Source organism: Monodelphis domestica, chromosome 3 (assembly GCF_027887165.1).
Source record: "Monodelphis domestica isolate mMonDom1 chromosome 3, mMonDom1.pri, whole genome shotgun sequence".
In the NCBI taxonomy this organism is placed as follows: Eukaryota; Metazoa; Chordata; class Mammalia; order Didelphimorphia; family Didelphidae; genus Monodelphis; species Monodelphis domestica.
This window is the reverse complement of record NC_077229.1, coordinates 422,442,539-422,466,012: the sequence shown is the minus strand read 5'-3', so window position 1 is coordinate 422,466,012 and position 23,474 is coordinate 422,442,539. Positions and strand designations below refer to the sequence as shown.

General features: G+C 34.5%; 1 protein-coding gene across 15 annotated transcripts in view; it reads left to right on the top strand.

Moving 5' to 3' along the window:
- The window catches only part of DYM (dymeclin), a 617,255-nt gene that overhangs the window by 334,755 nt on the left and 259,026 nt on the right, over nucleotides 1–23,474 (top strand). For all 15 annotated transcript variants that reach the window (XR_008917836.1, XM_003340591.3, XM_056824411.1 and 12 more), the window contains 2 exons: nucleotides 2,595–2,708; nucleotides 3,398–3,492. Coding sequence is in view for 14 of the 15 variants with exons in the window: in XM_003340591.3 (XP_003340639.1) it covers nucleotides 2,595–2,708; nucleotides 3,398–3,492 (209 nt within the window). In the remaining variant the exon portion in view is untranslated. The remainder of the gene's footprint in view (nucleotides 1–2,594; nucleotides 2,709–3,397; nucleotides 3,493–23,474) is intronic.

Below are 23,474 nucleotides of genomic sequence, written 5' to 3'. Positions count from 1 at the left end.
TCAAATATAAGGTGGTCGCCAGGGAATATATTCCCAATCATGAATATGCCCAAGGCATCTGGGTTTTATAGAGAATTTAATTAATAATACAATGAGTAATCAAAGAAAGAGAGAGAGAGAGAAAAAAAGTATAAGTATGAAGGGCCTTAAGCCAACATGGCCTAGACCTGAGTCTTAAGAGAGAGAGAATCAGTCAGTCCTTTATCACTCACCATAAGATTTGTCCAAGTAAGGGATTCAGAGGGACAGAGTCTCCCCAGAGGGAGTTCCAGCCAGAGTCAGCCTCCCTTGAGAGACCTCTTTAGAGAATTCCTCCAAGAGCTCCTTCTCAAGCGATCTCCAAAAGATCTCCAAAAGATCTCCTCTTCAAAAGCCTCCAAAAGCATTCTCAAGCGATCCTCATAAGAGATTTCTCCAAAAGGATTCCCCTTCAAGAGATTCTGCTTTTTCTTATATAGGGGGTTTTCTCCTATGTCACCTCCCCTAAGTCCTTACATCTACCAATCACAGTAGACGTTTTCCAAAGGACAACCCATTCTAAAAACACTTCTGGGTCGACTAATCCCCTCAGTAAGTCTGAACCAGAGAAAACACAGCTGAGTTGACTAATCCCCTCAGTAAGTCTGAACCAGAGAAAACACAGCTGAGTCGACTAATCCCCTCATGAGAAAACCTCTGAATAAGTTTTCACCTCTTTGCTCCTGGCAAGTTTACAAGTTGCCCAACCTTTATAGGTACCTAACATCCCATTGTATCAATTCTAAAAACAGGCATGGCTCAAAGAACTCCTTGCCTCATTATAAGTATGGCTTAAGTACTTTCATTGTTTAGCAAGGAGTTTTCTCCCCTAAAGCAGTCTTAAGTATGGGTGGAGTAGAGGTCCTCCCATTTCTGATCCTGGCGAGTTCTCACAGTCAAAATGGGGAATGTTCCCAGTAGGGAATTGTTCCAATTGAGAATTCCCCGATGGGGAAATTTTTAATATTCACAAGTCTGAGAAATTTCAAGATTTACACTTCCCTTCCTCCCTCCTATTATCACCCCTTTCCCTTTTCTTATTTCCCTCCTACTTCTCTATAGGGTACCCCAGTGAGTATGGTTGTTATTCCCTCTCTGAGCCAGTTATAATGAGAATAAAGTTTAAGCACTGCCCATCACCCCCTCATTCTCCTCTCCACTGTAATAGTTTTCCATGCTTCTTAGATTAAATAATTTACCCCATTCCATCTTTCCCTTACCTTTTCTCTATATGCAATCATTTTTTTCATCCCTTGATTTTTTTTTTGCGTATTATATCCAATTAAGGTTACTTCCCTAACCTCTTTCTATGCATACTCCTCCTAACTGTTACTACTAATAAGAATTTTTGAAAATTATAGATATCCTCTTTCCATGTAGTTTGACCTTTTTCATTCCCTTAAATTTTCTTTCTTCTTTCTTCTTTTTTTTTTTTACTTTTTTAGGCTTCTCTTATGTCTTGTGTTTGGACTTCAAATTTTCTGTTTAGTCTGGTCTGACATTTTTTTATTCTGATTCTTTCTCTCTGTCTCTTCCCCCCTCCCAGAAGCAATATATAATCTAATATAGGTTATATCAGTGCTTCCATGTAATACATATTTCCATATTCCCTGTGTTGGGACTAGACACATATCACATGTACATTAAAAAATTCATGAAGGTCATAAAATGAAAGATGGCATGCTTTGATCTGTAATCAGATTTCATCAGTTCCGTCTTTGTCTGTGTATAGTGGGCTTTTTTTTTTTAACATGAGTTCCTTGGAGTTATCTTGGAACTTTGTTTTGTTGATAATCATTTAGTCCTTCACAGTTGATAATTGTACAATATTTCTGCTACTATATATACTATTCTCCTAGTTCTGCTCACTTCACTTTGCATCAGTTATGATTGATTTTGATAATTTCTTAAACAATAAAGACTAGTGGACTTCCTGTTTTAATGTGCCTTGCTATCATTCTTCCTTACTTGTTCTTGCAAGCATTTTTGTATAAAAAATTCTTTGTAATTACAAAAAGAATGTCCAATAATTCTCTACCTGACACTGTTCATTGGTTCCATGAAAATACAATACCTTTAGATGAAATTATATTGCATGGGACACAGTGTTGTAAAAATATAAATGAGTTACTGCATGATTTCATAGTCAGATTGGTTTTAATGTATCTTTTATAACAGATAGGTACAATGTTATGTGTGATGTGCTTGTATATGATTAAAGGGCAAGAAAAAAACCTTGAGAAATCATATTAAGCAATAGTTCCAGTTAATGGGCAGGATAGTGTATTTAATTTAAAATTCAATTCAAACTAGGCTGTATAATTATGCTTACTTTTGCAATATCTTATTTTCAGCTTATTATTTCTCTTGCTTGAGTGAGAGCAAAGAAGCAAAATTATTAAGTTGTAAGGTACCACCCCAGTGCCTTTAAATGCTAGAACACAAATCCACTTTTAAACACTCACATTTTCCACAAATTTATTCATCTTTTGAATAAAGCAATAGCCAACTGGAAAATCGGGCATTAAATTAACCTCTCTTTCTCATATATTTACTTTTTTCCCCCTTCTTTTCAGATACTCAAAAATATTACCTGGTATTCAGAACGGGTTTTAACAGAGATTTCACTGGGTAGTCTTCTGATATTGGTGGTCATAAGAACCATTCAATACAACATGACAAGAACAAGGGTATGCATTTTACAACCATTTCATTTGGCATAATTTTTATCCTTTTGCATCTTCAAGTAAAGCCGGAATTTTAAATATGCTAATACTTTAATACTTTATGAAAGAGAAAAATTTGTTATCATGACCATTTTATTACAGGATTCTTTGCTTTCTTGGGGCAATAGCTATAAATATAATGCCTTTATTTAACAACCATCTTCAATATATTTAATCAGATTGATGAAAAGGATGTAACATAAGAGTTACTATGAAGCATTAATTTTAAATTTAGAGAAAAGAATGTAGCATATCATATGATTTGAATTTATTTATGTGGAGAATGGTGAGAGACTATCCTCCTTTCTACTTAGTATAAGATAACATTGTTGAACTGAGAAAGGTAATTTATCTTTAACAGGTGTCAACATTGAAATGCCCAGAGATAAACTTATTAATGGAGGGCAGGGGAGGGAGTTTCAGAAAGAAAAGGATGTTTACAGTAGTTCTAAAGACAGCTCTAAAGTGTTCAACAGCAGTGCTTTTGCAAATAAGATGCATAGCAATGAGAAATGTGTACAAGTTGATGAATTCAAAGTTGTCCCACTAATGTAGACAGGTGTAAAATGTGATCACAGTTGGAGTTACCTCTTCCATAATTTACTTTTTATAAAATATAACTAAGTACATCTTTCATTTCTGTTTTCTGACAGGACAAATACCTTCACACAAATTGTTTAGCAGCTTTAGCCAATATGTCAGCACAGTTTCGCTCACTTCATCAATATGCTGCCCAGAGAATTATCAGGTAAATAAACTTTTGTAAAAGTGTAGAATTTCATCTTATAATTGAGACTTCTTTTAAACTAGCTTTCACCCAAAATTTTATATTTTTTCAGTCTAGTTCATTTAGATTTTTGGTTTGAATTGAAACTTCATCTTTATATTCATCTTTATATTTTCCCCTCCAAATATAAGAGTATTAAACTTCAACCTCTGGATAAAATCTTTTGGTAACTTTCTTTGCCTTTTTGTAAATTTAGTAACTTTTATAGTTTCATATTTTTCAGTATTATCTAAGTTATACTTGTCATAATCTGTGTTGTACATTAACTTTATACAGCACTTGAAATGTTTACCTATATTTATTTCAAATATATCTTTTTAAGTTCTAACCACTCCTCCCTCCTGCCCCAACCCACATTGATAAGTCACAGTTTATGATATTGACCTAATTCATGAGTACTACTTCTTTTGTCCTGCAAAATGCTCATTATAATTTTTAATATTTTTCCAAATTAAAAGCATGTTTTATAGCAGTTAAGTGAAATAAGATATATGAATGTGTAGGGCATATATCTTGCTTTGAGACTATTATGGTTTTTATCCCATAAGTTAATTACTAAGTCAGTATTTATTAAGCCCCTACTATGTGCCGGACAATACGCTAAGCACTGGGGATACAAAAAAAGACAAAGAACATCCCTTGTCCTCAAGTAGTTTACAATTCAGTAGAGAAACCCTGAATCCCATGATCCTTTAAGACTCCTTACTTAAATGGTTCTAGACATTATAGGTGAACAACATGACCCTGCTGTTTCTCAATATAAATCTCAACTTAAGCCCTCTGGATAGGAACTTACATTGATGTGTATTTCTTTAAGCAATTTCTCTGAATCATTCTGAATATTAAACATCTGTTAAATCTATCTTCTATGCTTCCTGGTTAAATATAGATATGTGAAAAATATAAAATATGATAAGTTTTTTACTGTAGTTCTCTACTCATTTTTGTGTCTTCAGTTCATAAAAACTCCAATTTATAATTATATGTTAACAGTTTATACATTATAACTTAGATATACTCTTTTTGTTTCATGACTTGAGAGCATCCTTCATCTCATTTCTTCTTGTCCTTTATTGTTCTCATACCCTTCTCTTTTGCCCCTAAAAAAATCAATAATTCCATGTAATAATAAACTTCCACATACATTTTCTGAAATTATACCATCCAAATTATCTTTCTTCCTTCCACCCCTCTCCCAGAGCTAGCAAGCAATCAGTTTGGGTTATAAATGTATTGTCCTGCAAATTATATTTTTATGTTGTTCATTTTTGTAAGTGAATAATCAGATAAAACCAAAACCCCAAAACAAAAATCCAGATAAACATGTAAAAAATCATATGCTTTCAACTACATTCCAACTCCAACAGTTCTTTCTTTGGAGGTAGATAACATTCTTTGTCATAATCCCCTCAGAATTGTCCTGAATCATTGTATTGCTGAGAGCAGCAAAGTCTATCACATTGATCATTCCACAGTATTACTGTTTCACTTACTGTGTACAGTGTTCTGGTTCTATTCATTTCACTTTGAATCAGTTCATGTACATATTTTCAGCTCTTTCTGAAATCATCCTGTTCTTCATTCCTTATAGCACAATAGTATTCCATCACCATCATATACCACAGTTTGTTCAGCTATTTCACAATTGGTGGACCTCCTTTAACTTTCCAATTCTTTTTTCACCACACACACAAAAAACAAACTATAAATATTTTTGTATAAGTAGGTCCTTTCCCAAAAGGAGATTTTGGAAGTGGCAATAGGAAACAAGGAGTAATCCTACTCTCCCACCATGACTAATGAATTAGGGATAATGAGTGAAAATTTATCCACTGTTGGAAAGGGCAGCCAAGGAAGCTTTATCATCAGGAATAAACGAGGTCTCAATGAGTATAAGACTGTGTAGGCAGCAAGAAAGGGAATGATACACTATAAATATACTTTAAATATATTAAAATAAAAAGTAAACTAAAGGATGAAATCTAGATTCTTACTTTTGAAGCAAGCATTTCAGAGAGTGCAGCTATACACTATATGGTTATTCTAACAACATTAATTGTGTCTGAAAATACAGCAGTGCTATAGGGGACTGTCAGATTAATATCCATCCTCTGATTTGTATCTTGGTAATCAACTACGTTTTGTTAAATTATAATGAGGTTTGGCTCCTGATCTAGATGGACATTATTACATAGGAAATTCCTTTATCTGTGTTGCTTTTAGTAGAACAATCTTATGCTCCCTTCCCTATGATCTTCATGAAAATCAATTTTCAGGGCAATTCAATATGCCAATTATATGCTTATCACTCTTACAGTCTATCTTTAGATTGTTACCTATAATATTCTAATTTTAGACTAAATTAATAATGCTGATCATAGCCAGAGATGAATTGTTGATTATAAGTGTTGTTATTTTATTAAATTGTAAACTCGAATTGTCCTCAGAATTAACCTTATTAGTCAAAGAGGGAAGTGGTTTTTTATTTAGAGAAAATTAAGAATCTGATTTGTAGAAGACCAAAGAAATTGATTCCTGAATATATCTTCCTTATTGACTTGAGCATTTCAACTCTATTCTCCATCTCTATAGTGAAAGATAATATTTACCTCATAAGCTTCTTGAGAATTAATGAGCAAACATTTATTAAAAAATGTTCACATTCATGGAATTACTCTATCATTTGTCTAGTGTTTTATGATTTTTTAAAATAAGTTTTATTGATATATTTAATTTTTACATTATTTCCTGCTTTATTTCTTCCCTCACTCCATTCAAGAAGCCATACCTTTAAATAAAGTATGACAGAAGCAAGCAAGAAAAATTTGAATTTAGAATTCCACAATAATTAGTTAATTATTTTGTTATTGTTATAAGTGGAAATATTTATAAGGTCAAGTATATAATTTTCCTAGCTCTTTGTAATTTCGTTTTGCATCAGTTTATACATGTCTTTCCATGCTTTTTTGTAATCATTGTTTGCCATTTATTAAATTAGAGTATCATTCCATGCTATTCATGTACCAAAATATTTTGTGATTTTTATCTACATATCATACCTGCAAAAGAAATCAGAGCCCTGAGAGATTCCAGAAAGCACATTGGGAAATGAAAATTTTAAAGACCTACTACCTGCAATTCCCCTTTCCTTGCCTTGGGATTATCCAGCTACCTCTGTTTCTAGCATTTTCAGTAAAGGACATCTGAGGAAGACTTCATGTAATGTAGACAGCAAGATTTTAATAATAGTGTGTTTTATCTTAGATTGGTAAAGAGGCATTCTGAGCAATGGCTTTGCAATGCAACTATTTCTTTTGAACTTATGACTCATTTTTTAAAAGTCAGAATTAACTTACTATTGCTTAATGCCTAGCCAATAAAGAGATTCCAGTTTCTCTGCTTTTTTTGGTCTTTGAAGAACATCGTTTGATGTTGGCATAGCAGTGGGCTGACCAGCCAGGGAAGTAGTGTTTTGCCTTAAAAAAATCTGGCTTCCTGTGTTTCCTGAAGCCAGTGATATTTTTAAGGCAGCTACATTTTGAACTTTCAGCTCTACCGTCATATAACTATGTCTGACCTGCTTTCTAGATTAGCAGCATTTAGACAGATGTTGAATTATGATTTAGTTTAAAACTCTCTAAACTTTCAGAGGTGCTTAATATTTCAGAGCAAACCTGCTTAGCAGTATTGTTAGGAGACTTGACAACTAGAAAAATCAGTTTGATTCCAGGTATTTTTCACTGCTAACTTTTTATTCAAAATCTTTTTAGGATAAGATACTTTTGTAGTGTACATTAACTGAATTTTCATTTCGTGTTTTAGAGTAACAAAAATATTTTTACAAGGTTACTTTAGTAGTTGTAGTTAAAATGTTTGTCTAGAGCTTTCTAGAATATCATTGACTCATAATGTTGGATGAGTTGAGGAATGAGAATCCTCCACCTCAGCCTTGTTGTGCTATGCACATAGTAACTATATCCAATTATAAACATATACTACAGCTTCTTAAGGTGACAGTTTGCAAATGCACAAAATTTTTCTCATATAGAGTAGTTAGATGCTTTCATCAATGTCTTTTCTATGGTTCATATTGCACAAGAGTCAATGAGAAAAACATTCACACCTTATAAATGATATTGCAACATAGTAAGTTTGAAATTTCAAAAACAGATGCTTGGAAGGAACTTTTAGGATTATCGTGTCTAATTCTTTTATTTCAAAGATAAGGAAACTGAGGCCCACAAAGGTGAAATAATTTACCAAATATATTATTGCCGCTTAATGCATGTTTTGGACTATAACTACAATGTTCTGTACTTTACACATATGCCTCCCTATATACTGAGCACTTATCTGAATGCTTATATGGGCAAGTATTTGATTCATATCTAATATTTTTTCAGTACCTCAAGGATCTGTTATTTTAGGTGAGAATTTAATATAAATCTGTACCCCTCTTTCCTTTTTAAAAGGAAAGTTTCATTTTGAATTTGAAAATCCATTTTGGTTTTACCCTCATTTTTTGATTGGATTAAAAATAAGGCTTGAGACTTATATGCATAGCTGAGAAAGATGTGCACCCTGAAAGAACATCAGAAGCCTCTTGGCTCCCTGTCATCCTGAAAGACACTTGCTTTTTGTCCCATGTGATTCCTGGTGTCCTGAATGATATTTGCCTCTTGGCCTATGTGACCCTTGGCATCCAGAAGACCAGCTTCTGACCTAGACTGATGTCAAGTCTGTCTAATCAGGAAGATCCAGAAAATGGGGGGGAGGATAAGTTATGGATCAGGAAAGCTAGTATCTGTTCTGACCAAGCAGTGAGAGTGAATGGAGCAAAGTAAGCAATGAGCTCAGGTTAGCAAGAGAAGAAGGTGTTTGATTGACCATGTAACTTTGTGCCTTTTCTTCCTCTGACTTACTTTTCATTATTTAATAAGTAATTATAAATTGATATGCAGTCTCCAGAGAATTTTAAAAATAACATTCATCAATATAGAGATCAATAACACGGGTCAGTTTCACAGAAAATTTGGAGAAAGTTTTAAGAGTCATCCTGACTTAATAATTCATCTCCCCAGTGACCAACCTGAGAGTGAATTAAGCTAAGCTAGGCCAGTTCTGTGATGATAGGCATACAACCTATCATGGGACCCATGCTTTAGTGAAGCTGGGACTCTTCTGTCATTAAGAAAGCTAAGTCATCTCTCTGCCACACCTGATTAGGACCATCAGAAGGATTCTAATACTAAGAAAGCCTAATATTTTAGTAAAACACTTATGGATGGTTAATTATTAATTACAGACATTCATTTCATCAGTATCTATGAATGAAAGAGACATCTCAAAACTTGTCAAGGGGAAATAGTTTTCAGATCGGTATTTTAAAGAGTTTGAACTAAAATAATGTCTTATACACACTGGGTACTAAGTAAATAATTGTTGAAGGTCCATCAAGGATTTGAAGGACTTAGGAGAGAATCTTTGGCCTTTTTGTTGTGTATCATCTACAAATCAATTACTATCTCTATAAATTGTTCCATTGGAGATATCCCAATTAATTACAAAGGCACTAAAAATGGGATTCATTCAGTTTTAAGACCTGAGAAAACACAAAAATTTGTGTTATAAGTAACCTATTCATCTGGTTAGGCTTATACCTAAAGGATGAGTCCCATCAAAGCATTCTTAAGAAGGATTTAATCCATCTCTGCTCTCTCACCTCTATCTGATGAGGAAATTACTCCCTCTTGAGGCAGCTTGTTTTATTATTGTATAGCTCTAACTGCCAGGAAAGTCTTCCTAATGTGCAGCTGAAACCTCTCTGAAACTTCCACCAATTAGTCTTTTCTCCATCTCTTGGAGCCAAAAAGAAAATCTGCTCCCTCTTTCACTGGACTATCCTTGTAAATATTTGTTCTTTCAAAGTCTTCTCTTTTTCCTGAGAGTCTTCATCTTTTTTCCTAGTATTATGATATAATGGCTGCCCAAAGACAGCTGCACAGAAAAACTGGTTTCTCTGTATTTTTTATTTCTAAGGTTACCTGTTTCTCAATTTACTTAACTCAATTGATTGTTTTCATTGTTATTCTGTAAAGACAGCTGATTGAAATTTGAAACCCTCCATGTTGTTCCCAGAAAAGATGCTCATCAAAATTAACACAGACATTCAGTGCAGTTGTAGTTTTGTTGATTTTTATGCCCTTACCTTCTGTCTTAGATTTGATGCTAAATATGCGTTCTAAAGCAAAAGAGTGTTAAGGGCTAGGCAATGGGGATTAAGTGACTTATCCAAGGTTACTCAGAAAGTGTCTGAGGCAAGATTTGAATCCAGGCTCCCCTGATTCCAGGCCTGGCACTTTATCCACTGAGTTACCTAACTGCCCTACAGTTTTAATGATCTTTTTTCCCCCAACTCCAACCCCAAGTTTCTTACTGTCCACTCAAATACTGAAGAAGCAAGTGGATCATTCTTTTTGTAAAATGTATCTTTTCTCTAGAATATTTTCATGCCAGAATTATCATCATATTATATAGTTAGGGAAGCAGCAAATTGTGTAATTGGTTAGTCAACAAGCATTTTAAAAATGTCATATTATACAATGTGCAATTGCTAAGCTCTAAGGATACCAAAAGGGCAAAAACTACTCTATGTTTGCCCTCTTGACATTCTAATGGGGGAAACATCATTTAAAAATTCTTCATAAAGATATATATGTTTTAATGAAGTGAACCCTGGATTTGGAAGACTTGGAAGTTCAAGTCCCAGGCCTGAGAGCTATTAGCTATTTAATGGTTAGCAAATCATAGAAGTGTTCTGACCTATATTTTTACTACTTATAAAGTGGAGATGATAACACTTATATTTATGGTTGTCTTGGGGAAGTTACTTTGAAAAATTAAAAGTATGTTATAAACATGAATTATTATTATTGTTGTTGCTCCCTGAAACAACATTTTTAAACACTAGATTTGTTTTCAGTGCTAGATTTGTAGTTAAAAAGGTTACATAAATATCATAACTTAGGTATAGATCTTACTTTGTGTGAGAATTTATTTTTCATATACTATATTAATTTCTATATATTATGGAGAATTACTATATATTCCTATGTCTGGGATCTGAGTCAAGAGACACCATCTAGTATGCTGCTTTATGAATTTTCTTTGTCTTTGGGAATCCCAAGGAATGCCTTGCTTCTTAACAGAATTTGCTTAATAGATGAAGGGGGAGAACAATTCTTTTCTGTCATACATGACTTACCCCCCTGTGGGGATGGAGAAGTGTGAATAGATTGATGAACCATCTCTTAATTAGTTATCACCAATTAAAGTTGTCTTTGGATAGTTAGTTAAAGGAGGAATAATGAACTTCTAAAAATCTATTAGGCTTCCTGTCCTAGCTTTGGTCATCTCTGGTTGTGAAAGAATCATAGAGTTCTACATTACTTTATTAGTTATGATACTGGCCTAACCAATAAACCTGATAAAAATAATAAACTTATATTCTTTCCCCAAAATCAGTCTCTTGAGATAACTTTAATTGTAACATTTGAAAGAGTAAACTTTCTTTGAAAATATCATCCATTTTAAAAGGGGTGGTCATCCTTTAAAATCTCCATCTCTATTAGTAAGATTTTTTATGATTAAGCGGTGGCATGCTTAATCATAAAATCATAAATCATGCTTTTCCCTCATCAATAAAATGAGGAGATTGGACCTAATGACCTTTAAGACTCATTCTGGTTCTGTGATCCAGTGAGTTAATCTATTTATAATGCTTTGAGAAAGCCCTTCTTTTGTGAATCTTAAAATTTCTCAGACTCTACCTTGGAACATTTGGTTAAGGCTATTCCCCATTTTAAACAATGAAGGTACTTGGTCAGGAATGTATTGGGAATTTTAATATTACTCCACCCATACTTAGGCATACTTTAGGGGAAGATAAAGTTGTAAAACTCTTTACTGAACAATGAAAAAGTACTTAACTCTTAAGTATAGTGAGGCAAAAGCCCTTAAGCTAGGTCTATTTTTAGATCTAATACAAAAGGGTGCTAAGTACCTATGAAGGTCAAATTAATCGCTAAAAGGTCAAGCAACTTACAAAGGGCAAGTTTAGCAAAGTGGTGTGAAGTACTCAGAAGATATAACCTACACAGTGAAGGTGAGAATTTAAGAGTGATGAAAACTAAGAATAGGCAGTCCTAGGAAAAGCATCTATTGTGATTGGTAGACATGAAAACTTAGGGGAGGTGACACAAGAGAAAATTTTCTTTAAAAGGAAGGAGCTTGAAGCCTCTGAAGATATCTGCTTCTTTTCTACATTATTCCAAAACTTTTCAAAAGACGTTGTTTCCAAAGTCATGGATCTAGAGCTAAAAGGGATTTTGTAGGTCATCTAGTCTGTTCCCCTCATTTTATAGGTAAGAAAACCAAGGCCCAGAGATATGAAACTAATTGGACCAAGGCAACAGAAGTAATAAGTGTTGGAGCTGGAAATCAAATTTGGGCCCTTTGACTCCAGATCTTTCTATTGTATCTTATTGACCATCATCATAAGAATAGCTGACCAGGTGACCACGATGAAAAATGACCTAGCCTTTGATATGGTCAAAAAAAAAATATGTTTGTATGGCGTGACTGGTTACTTTTGTGATTGTTTTCATTTCAGTTAAACAAACATTTATCAAACACCTGCTATATGTGAACTGTTGAGTTAGGCTCTAGCAATGCAAAGTTAGAAATGAAATAGTCCTTGCCATCTAGGAGCTTCATTGGGGTTGGGGTAAGTGCAAATGCATGGAACCTAATATATTCTTAAGTCAAAAAAAAAAAAGTGAAGAGTGCAAAACAGAGATACTGTATTCTAGATTTACTTAAGGAAAAGTTCTTTCAAGTGGAAAACAAAGAACATTTTCCTGATTAAGAAGGAGATGGCATCTGAGCTATAGATAAGGTAAGTCATTTGACAGGCAGAGAGGAGAAACAAGTTCATTTTAATCATGATGGTAGCTTAACTGCTTTATATTTGATGGTCTTAAAAGTGGCATTGAGCATTGAAGAGTTAAATGAATTTACCTAAATCTAATATTTGTTAGACACTGAATTTCCCCGATGGGCAACTATCCTCTATATTACACTGTCCCTCCTTGTGAGGAAATTCCTTTGTAAAAATTACAAAGGACCACATAAATGTGAAATACCATTTTTTTGCCTCGTTGCAACATTTAAATAAAAAACCAAACTAATTAGTTTTTCTGTTCTACCAGTGAATCCCCAAGTACTAGTTATTGAAACCAGTAGCTATTTCAAAAAAGAAAAATTTTAAGGAATAAATTCCACATAAAGAAACAAACAACTTATATTGTGAGAGGTATAGGGTTAAATTCTAGACCTTTTGGGGGTATTTTTCTGTGGAGAACAAAACATGCTTGTGTGTTGTATTTTATATTAGGCAATTGAATTAGTCTCCAGATGTCAGTTAACCTTTCTTTGAAACTAATAACTTGGATTTAACTTGTTCTTGAAAGGAGAGAGGGGAAAACCTGTATAAGTTCAAGGTTCCTGCCTACCTAGAGATACATACTAATTGTCTCATCTTTCCTAATTTATTCTTAATTAGGGAAGGGTTGATGTGATGGTAGGAGGCCATCTTCTGGATCAGTGTGGTTTGCCAATTCAAATGAAACATCTTTAAGTCAAATGAATTCATCAGACTCGACCCGTAGTCCTTTTTTCTTTTTTCTCAAAACCATTTATCATCAAATCTTTTTATGTAGTCAACAATTTTTTTTTTGCTTAAAATATACACTCTTACAGGGGTCAGGGGGCTAGTTTGTGAGTATTTTAAAACATTGTAGAGGCTTAGTCAACATTATAATTAACTGATAATCTTTTCCCCCTTTCCTGGAAAGGCTTTGATGTGAAAGCCAAGGAAGATGCTCTTGAAAGTATTCTTGAATCTTCCGTCTTAGTGATCAAACTCAAACCAGTTTTCATTTGTTCATTCAAATAATTATTTGTTAATTCACAAACTGTCTCTGTTTAAAATATTATTATCCCAATTGTTTAAATGAAAACTGAGGTATAGATTACTCCAGGTCTGGCACCCAGCCAGTGACAAAGCTGGAATGTCAACTCAAAATTAATTTACCATGACCTCAGATAACTAGGCTATGATTTCCAGGTACAGTCAGTTTTCATTTAGAAAGGACATTGTGTAGAAAGAGCGAGGAGCCAAATTTGAGGATACCTGGATTCTGGTCTTAGCTCACATGTGACCTGGGTTAATAATAGTAATAAAACTTAATTTTGTTATAACCCTTTAAATTTGTCAGAATACTTATGAAGCCACTTCTCTTATCCTCATTTTCTTCATAAGATGAGATTTAGATTAGACAGTCTTTAAGGTCCTATTTAGGCCTAAAATTCCATGAAGCCATAGAAAATTAGTGGTGAAATCTTATGACTTGACATCTTAAACATTTCCAGAAAAAGGAGATTCTTCTATCCACCTCATGGCTGCCTTTATCCCAATTTCCTCACTATAATGGGAACGATGGTTTTACTGTATACACAGGTGGTATAAAATGTATTAGTTGAGTTCACAAAATATTTATACATTGAATTTTTGCAAAATAGCATTTTAAATATGTTAGAAGAGCTTGAGTTTTAAAAAATCTGATTATGAATACTTACACAAATTGAAATATGAAAATTTCATGAAAAATATGAAAATATGAAAAATATGAAAACTTACACAAGGAAAAACCTAACTTTATTTTACAAATCTAGCTTTTTTCCACATTGAGATTACATAAATTAAGGGATAAAAGTTTCTAAAAATTAAAAAAAAAAAAGCACTACCAGCCAGGTCCCAGTTAGTAATGAATCCTGTAAAGTGGTCCCATGTATTTGAATTCTCACCATTTGAAGTTATAATTATGGTCATTGGTTCTATCCTGAAATAAATATTCTTGAGGCTTCCTACTGAGCAATCGCTTTCGAGCCTTGTTTGATCCAGTTTTAGGGCAGGGTGGGAAAAGATGATTAATCAAATCAGATTTTTCCCATTTCCTTACATAGAACTAAAATATGTCTAAAATAAATGCTCATCTTCATTTCTTATGTTTTGTAAACTTTAACAATTTAGCCTCTTGATCTCTCTTCCCCCTCCCTTCCTCTTCTTTCTTTCTCCCTTTCTCCTGATTCCATTCTCCCTCCTTTTTTCCTTCCTCTTGTCCTCTCCTTACTTAAATTAGATTTTTGTTAATTCATACTATTTGTATTTTGATTACATTAAATAAGATATACCCTTACTGAACTATTGTTAATATTATTCTGAGAAACAAATGTGAGCCTCATATATATTTATTTACACATAAGTATTCAGAGATGATCACACAAAAATTTGACCTCTCCAAACCAAAGAAGACCTAAAACTTTTTAGAGTATATTCTAATAAACTAATTTTTTAATATTTAGGAGATTGACAAGTTGAGACTTTAAAAAAGAAGCTCTTCTACATTGGTCATCTAAATATTGTACCAAAATGGCAATTAATGTATTTGTGCAAGGTACATTACTTCTTGTTGTTCAGTCACTTTTTAGTCTTGTCTGACTCTGACTCCATTTGAGATTTCCTTGGCAAAAGATACTGAAGTAGTTTACTATTTCCTTCTCTAGTTTATTTTACAGATGAGGATAGTTAGGCAAACAAGATTAAGTGACTTTCCTAGGGTCATACAGCTGGGAAGTGTCTGAAACATGATTTTAATTCAGGAATATGAATCTGCCTGACTCCAGGCCCAGTGTTCTATCTATTATACCACCTAGCTGCCCCCTCTATTACTTGGACAAATAGAAATTAGATTTCTCTAGATGTAAAAAAAAATTTTTTTAATAAATAGATTTCTATCAAATTATTTTAAGCCAAATTCTGTTCATGGTATACCCAACAGAGGTCAAAGTTAGTAGGAATGAACTAAAATATACTTTACCTTTTTACCTTTTGTGGTAAAAAAAAAAAGGAAATCTGAATATAGTTAAGTATTTATGTTTTCTTAAGAAATAACAAATATTAGGAATTCATAGAAACTTAGAAAAACATGTATAAATTGATGCCCAATGAAGAAAACAAAAACAAAGGAAGAATTGGATGACTCCAATAATATAAAAGAAACCATCACTAAATGGTGGCAAAACTAAATTTAACTGTAATGAGCATTATTAGTTTCAAAGGACAAATGATGAAATATAATTCCTCTCTTTTACAATTCCGCTCTTTTACTAGAAGCAAGGCAAGGTGCAGATTCTGAATATTGAAGTCACAATATAACATGTATCCAGTTAATTGACTTATAAGGGAGGGTTTTATGTATGCAGGTGGAGGGGAGTGACAGTAGAAGTATATTGGGAAATAACTAATGTAAAAAGAAAAACAATGGTCAGTAAAGTTTTTAAAAAATTATGTCTGTAAAACTCTGGTCTTCATATGAATAATTATTAACTAATTTTCACAATTAAATGATCATTTCTTCTAATGAAAAATCCAAAAGAAATACCCAGAGAAGGTATCCCAAAATTATTTCTGAATAAAGAAGTTTATTCAATTCCTCCATCTTCTGAAAGAATTTCTCCATAGAGACATAAATAGCATGTATTTAATATTCTTAAGCCTCTATTATTTGCCTAGAGGAAGAAATAAGCATGAGCAAGTAATATTTATATGATTTCATCCTGTATTCTTTCTTAGGTAGAATCCTCCCTAAATTACAAAAAAAGGATTGAAATAATTTTTTTTTCTTTTAGAATGTCAAAATCAGATTTGTATTTGCCCTAGCAAGTTCATAGACCTGAGGAGTTCTGAACCTCTGGTCTAGATAGTAAACTTCTTAAGGTCTTTCTGTTTCTAAGTCACATCACACTAATTTTGAACTCCTTTGGCTTCTTTTTGTATCCTTCAACTTACCACAGTAGCTAGTACATAATAGGTGCTTGTTTACTTGACTTGACATTTTTTCTGATTGCATCAAGCCCTAGAAAATAAAATTGCTTCTAAATTACCATTTGAATGAACAGCCTATAAAACTAATCCATATTGGACAGACATTTAAAATCAGCCCAAAATTTTAAGAGGAAAAAATCAGTTTAAGTAACAAAATTGCATGAGGGTGAAGAAAGGGGAAGAATAATTAAATAACCAAAATATTCTCCCTAAAATAAATGATTATCTTTTTTTAATACTGCCATTTTTTTTCAGTGTTGTTGGAACACTACACTTTCTAAAGAATTAAAGTAAAGTATTATCTAAAGGGAAATATGGAGAAAAGCATAATGGAATAAGCAGGTGACAACATGTTAAGGCATTTAGGTGATAAAGTAGATTGACCTCTGGGTTTGAAGTAAAGAAGGCCTGAGTTCAAATCTTTAAATTATCTTCAATTCAAATCCCACTTTACTATTTTTGTGCCCCTGGCTACATCTCTTTTTATTTGTTTTTCCTCATCTGTAAAATGGGGAAATATCTCTCTGCTGGGATCATTATGAGGATAAAATGAGATGATATTTGTAATGTGCATTGGAAACCTTAAAGTTTATAAAAATGCTTGTCATTACTGCTCCTGTTGCTGTTGTTACTTACAATACCAAAAAGGTAAATAACGGAGAAAGTTATGAAGGGCTTTGAAAACCAAAAAGAATATTTTGTTTTTTATTCTCTAAGTGATAGGCATTTATTGAGAGGGATAGTAAGGATAGTATCATGATCAGACCTACCTGCATTTTAGGAAGATCACTTTGGCAACTCAGAGGAAATTTAAGTGGAGTGGGGAGAGTCCTAGGGTAGGGAGACCAACCAGCAGGCAATACTGCAGTATTCTAGGCACAAGGTGTTGAAGGACTAGATAATGGCAGTTCAAAAGAGAGAAGGAAATTATTGGAATATATTTATAATCAACAGACCTTGGCAACAAATTGGATATGGGGAATGAGAGAGTTTGAAAAATCAAGAATGCCTAAGCCACGTGACTAGGAGGATTGTGTTACTCTTAACAGGGAAATAAGGAATAAAGGACGGTTTGGACATATTAATTTTGAGATGCTCAATAGATAGCTGGACACATGAGTCTTGATGTTAGCAGAAAGGATAGGACTAGATAAGCAGATTTGAGAGTCATCATTGAATCCTTAGGAGTTGTTGACCTCAGGAAGTGAAATAATAGAGGGAGAAGAAAAAGAAGACCCAGGACAGAATCCTGTGGGATACCCACTTTTAGTGAAAATGACATGAATGAAGATAGACCAGAGAAGGCTGAGGAGCAGTCAGATAGGTTGGAAGAGAACCAAGAGAGATGTGTCAAGAAAACCTTGAGAGAAGAGAGAATTTAGGAAAAGAGGGGGATCAAAAAACCATAGAGAGTCAGAAAGGCTGAATGCTAAGAAAGGGACATTAGATTTGATATTAGAAATGGCTAACAAATTTCAAGAAAGCAGTTTTAGTTGAATTGAAAAGTCAGAAGCCAGGATGTAGATCATTTAGAGCTTAAGAAGATTCCACCTGTTGTAGATGACTTTCTCAAGGAGTTGATCCACTAAAGGAAGGTGAGATAGGGGACAATTGTGAGCATGAATGAATGAATCAGGTGAGGGTTTTTCATGATAAGTGAGAGATTGGGTTTTGTAACAGAACCCATATCCTAAAGAAGGTGGGATATAATTAGATCACTTGGCACGTAAAGGACTTTGCTATAATGAGAAGAAGGGCTCTTTCATTATATGAAATGGGCAAAAGCAGAGAATAGCAGAAGGCATCTTGGGAGATATGAGTTGAGGTGTGACAGCTAAATTATATCTGAGACAAATAGGATATAGACAAAGATCTCATTTAATTCTTTTATGAACTTTACTAAAGATCAAATGTCCAGTTAAATATATATGTCAAGAATGTGTTCTTAGCTGCTCAAAACAATATTTCTCTGTTGTCTGTTATTCTTTACCTGTTAACACAGGTCATGTGACAATGTCGAAAGGTTTGTGCTATTGCCAAGTATAACCTTCTAATTGTCATCAAGAGGAGACTAGGGAGCACAGCTGGTAGATGAAAGAGGGGAGTAATTATCCAGAGTGTAAAGTCAGGCACAAACATTAAGGAACAAAGAGAAATCTCTGAATGAGCACTGTGCCCTGGACACTAAAAGTTAGAGGTTATTCTATGAGGGCTTCTGCTCTACCTTGAATTTTCTCTAACTCCAATGTGATAGCCTTTCCTCATCATTGCATATTCTTCAGCCATTACCAGGCATTCTGCTCATTGTATGTGACTTCCCATAAATACTCCCTCAAGGTTCCACAGCCTTCCCTCAGTCTCTTTACATTGTTTAGGTGCCAGTGAAGTATACAGGCCTCCCATTAGTAGTCTCTTGCTCTCATCTTCCAATCAGACATTTCTCTGATAAGACAAACCACTTCTCCTATATAATTATTTTTTTAAACCCTTACCTTCCATCTTAGAATTAATACTATGGATTGGTTCCAAGTCAGAAGAGCCTTAAGGGCTAGGCAATGGGGGTTTTGTGACTTGCCCAGGGTCACACAGCTAGGAAGTGACTGAGGCTAGATTTGAAACTCTGGCCCCTAGACCTAGCTCTTAATCCACTGAGCCTACCTAGCTGCCCCCTTAGGCAATTATTTTTTGTTAATATGTTCCTACTATTGCTAAACATGCTTCTCTCCATTGCTCTTAGATTACCTGTTATTCCTCTGGATAACACCTGGATATCTTTGTAAATTTGAGATATATAGTATTCAGGGAGAACCCCTGGTGTGAGGGTTTACCCAGCCCTTTTCAGAACTACTAATTTATATTTGGTATCCTCCTGCCACCCAACTCACTTGTGACTCCACTAAGCTATAGCATGCACAACAGTCACACTCTGGAAAAACCATCTTGGCATCCATGTTAAACCAGAGTAAGGGTAACTGACAGGCCTTAAACCTATCAGCGAGTTAGGGGAATGTTTACTCACAAGGCTGTGAAGACTTCCCCCAATGGAATGGGAGAATAAGAACAATTTGTTCCAAAAGCCATAAAGGTGACTAAAACAGGCACTGTGGAGAGCTTAGAGCTTCACCAGACACTCTCTCGGCGTTGGAAGCCTGGGTCCAGTGGCACGAAAAATCGTTACACCTGGCGACTTCCTCAGCTGCATTGGATGGCCGTGTTGTCTTTTGTACTCCAACACGCCCTAAGCACTCCACAGTGCTTTGCTGCGTCGCCCTCTCAGCCGTTGAACCTTGTTGGTTTCTTCCGCCTGTTCCGCCGAAGCAGTCTTCACATGCTGGGTGAGCAAAGCCCTGGTTCACCAGGGGTCGATGACCCGATGGCTACCCTCACAAGGTTTGGCCGGCCTGTCAAAGCCGTTGCCCGGGGTGTGGCCGCTGCCTCATGCTAGCAGCTACTGGGAGCCACAAGTGAGAGCTGGGTGTCAGGTGAGGGTCTGAGGCTGGAGAGCTGCCCTAGAAGGGCACAACAAGCCCTCCATACCAGAGATATTACCCCTCCCTGAGCACCCCATTTTTTTAAAACCCCCTTACCTTCCGTCTTGGAGTCAATACTGTGTATTGGCTCCAAGGCAAAAGAGAGGTAAGGGCTAGGCAATGGGGGTCAAGTGACTTGCCCAGGATCACACAGCTGGGAAGTGTCTGAGGCCAGATTTGAACCTAGGACCTCCCATCTCTAGGCCTAGCTCTCAATCCACTGAGCTACCCAGCTGCCCCCTGAAAAACAGTTTACACACATGCAAATGCATGAACAAGTACAGATGACTAAGGCATGTGGGCTGTCCATATAAATGTATATTATCTGAAGAAAAGTCATTCTTAACCATTTTATTTTTCCAATGTACATAGTCAGATTGCATTCTTTTGAGTGTTTATAGATCTTATTTTAAAAATTCTTCATTGTTCTGATACACAATGCAATTAGCTTAATGTAATTTGGCCAGAGGAACATTTGTAGGGCTCTTTCATTTGGAGCTTGCATCAGGCACATCCTTCAAAATAATGGAAAACACCTTTGGCAAGTATGGCTCCCTTTTTATTCATCTTTCAAGGAATCCACTATCATTTTAATATACATGTGGGAGGCAACTTATGGAGGAATACCTTTAGGGATTTGTTTTACCAAATAAAGTGCCTTTTTAGGCAACACTCAATAAGGACATTTGATTCTTAGAGTTTCTGCATCATTCAATTGTGTAACTATAATAAATATGTGTTCTCTGTATAATAATGTCTCCTGCTTCCCATCTAATACTTTCCCCAGGACACTTTCAATATAGAAATAAATTATTCTAATAAAAACATTTTTTAGAGATGGAAAAACAAACATATTGATCTATAGTTAGTATGGATTTCTCAAAAATTTTTTCAATAGTAATAATGTTTATTATTAAGGGAGGCATGATATAGTGGCTTCAAACCCATTCTGAATTCCAGTCTCTCCTCTTTCTTCTGATGACTAGACTCTTTGACCCTGCAAAAGTTTTCTCTAAGCTGTATCTTGCTGGAAAAGTATCCATTTCTTTTAGAAGGTGAAGCCATTGAAATCATATCAATGGAATCACCATTCTAGTCCAAAAAGTAACAGCTATTGATATTTAAGTTCTCTCAAAACTATGCCACCAACTACATAGGCTTCCTGTGTTTTTTAACTTTGTTTCCTTAGTGCCATTTCTACTTCCTTAAGAATCACCTCAGGGACTATCATTCGAAACTCCAAACATGGCAGCACCACTGTCACAGACAGAGAGAAGAACTGCTTAGCATAACTTTGCCAATTACTCTACATTCATCATCAGTTTTTTGCCCTTTCATTTTCATCGTTAAGTGCTCTCAGGATGATTTGTTTTCATTAGGTCACCTTTGGTAACCTTTCTATAAACTTACTTTTTGTTCTTTTAATTTCACAGAGCCAATATAATCCTATATATTCTACCAACTTCTTTCACAGGATTTTTTGGTTACCATTTATTTTTGTTTATGTATGTAACATAATAATAATGTAACATGATTTATTGTAAATATGTATTAAATTATAAGTATGCTTATCCAAGAGAAAGATTTTACAAATGAGTTTGTATTCTAAGTCTGTATTGCCCTCAAGGGCCATTTTTCTCCACTTAGCAAAAAAGGCAGGTATTTGCTGGCTGAGGTACTGATAGACTCTTTTACTCTTATTATAATGATTGATTCATATAGTTTAATTTTCCTTAAGAAATGGTGATAATCAGTATCAGTGTCTGCTTTATTAAATATTTGACCAACTCATTTAGATAGGTCCGTTTTGAAATTTGTTCTAACTGTATGTAATGCCTTATTTTTAGTCTTCTAATTTGGTGTTAATTTTTGTTTTTCTCTGACATATTGTCTATACAGCTGATTCAGATTCAGGCCCATATTTTTAAATAATCACTTCCCATCAAAATATAGAAGTCAGACAGCTCCTGCTCTTAAAGAGTTCACATCTTAAAGGGAATATAATACATTTGAAAGGTTCCAGCTGTAAGTCAGATAGAAAAGGCATATTGTCCTTAGGATATAGCAGTGAAGAAGTGGCAGTGCCTCTTCTTTTTAATAAAATTTCTGCTGATAAATCATGTCAGTTTCTGATGCAGAATCATTTGGAAGTGCCAAGGACTTTGATAACTGGAACTTTGTTTTCTGAAGGTTAAGTAGATGTGATCATAGCACCTACAAGTAAAGTCACCAGGAAGCATCTACACTCAGGTTACTTCTCTAGATGATATCAGTGGACAAGGAATTATAAGCATTGTTGTTCTTTGGTTGCTTTAGAGTCCAGGATCCTAGGTTTTCTCCATTAGAGTTTGAGAGAGCTTGGTGATCAAAGTGGTGGTAGTGGTTTGACTTAACTATCATATAGAGAAAGAAGAAAATGCAGATAAGTGTTTGGGGACACTTACACTTAGAAGATGGGAAACTAGAGAAAATCAGAGAAGAGGTTATCAATAAGAGAAAGGGGTCAGATAGATTTAAGAGAACTAAGAGAGAACAATGTCATGAAAGCCAAGGGAGAAGAGAGTATTAAGGAGTGGCAGAGGTTATTAATATATTCAGTTGTTGAAAAAAGATTGGGGCATTTAGGAAGTCAGTAGAATAGTAAGGAAAGAAATCAGATTTCAAAGGGGTTCAGGTTAGTAGGAATATGATGAGGAAAAAAAAATATATATATAAATTCTTGGACTTATTAATAAGACTCACAAACCTGAGTTATTACTCATTACCTAGGAAAAGTATAGATCCACGGTTCTCAACCTCTGAATTTGTAGCAATGAGAATACATAATGCATATCAGGTATTTACATTCCGAATCATAACTGTAGCAAAATTAGAGTTTTGAAGTAGCCACCAAAATAGGTTTTTGGTTTGGGGTCACCGCAATATGAGGAACTGTATTGCGGGGTCACGGCATTAGAAAGGTTGAGAACCACTGGTATAGAATGAATTTAATAAACTAAAAAAAGTAACACTTGCTAATAGCATCCTTAACTAGTCTACATACATGCTTTCCAAATAAAGAGGCTTTCTGTCCTTTTACTAGCATATTTAGACAATATGTTTATCTGACCTTTTCATCTTTCTACTTTGGAGTTACACACAGTTCTATCTGATTCTAATATTTAAAATATTTTTCTCCTATAGAATTTCATCTTTTAACAGATGTGACAAGAATTCTTACAGATGAATTATTTTATTAATTATGAGGCTTGTATTTTAAATTACTAAAGATTACATTGAGTGTGTTTTGATTAATATTTAGTGCTTTATTGACCATTTCCTTTCTGATTTCCATTAAGAACCTCTAGAAATAATTCTTCTCTGAAGAGTCTTAATTATTTTGTCTAGGGCCAATCTACAGACCACTG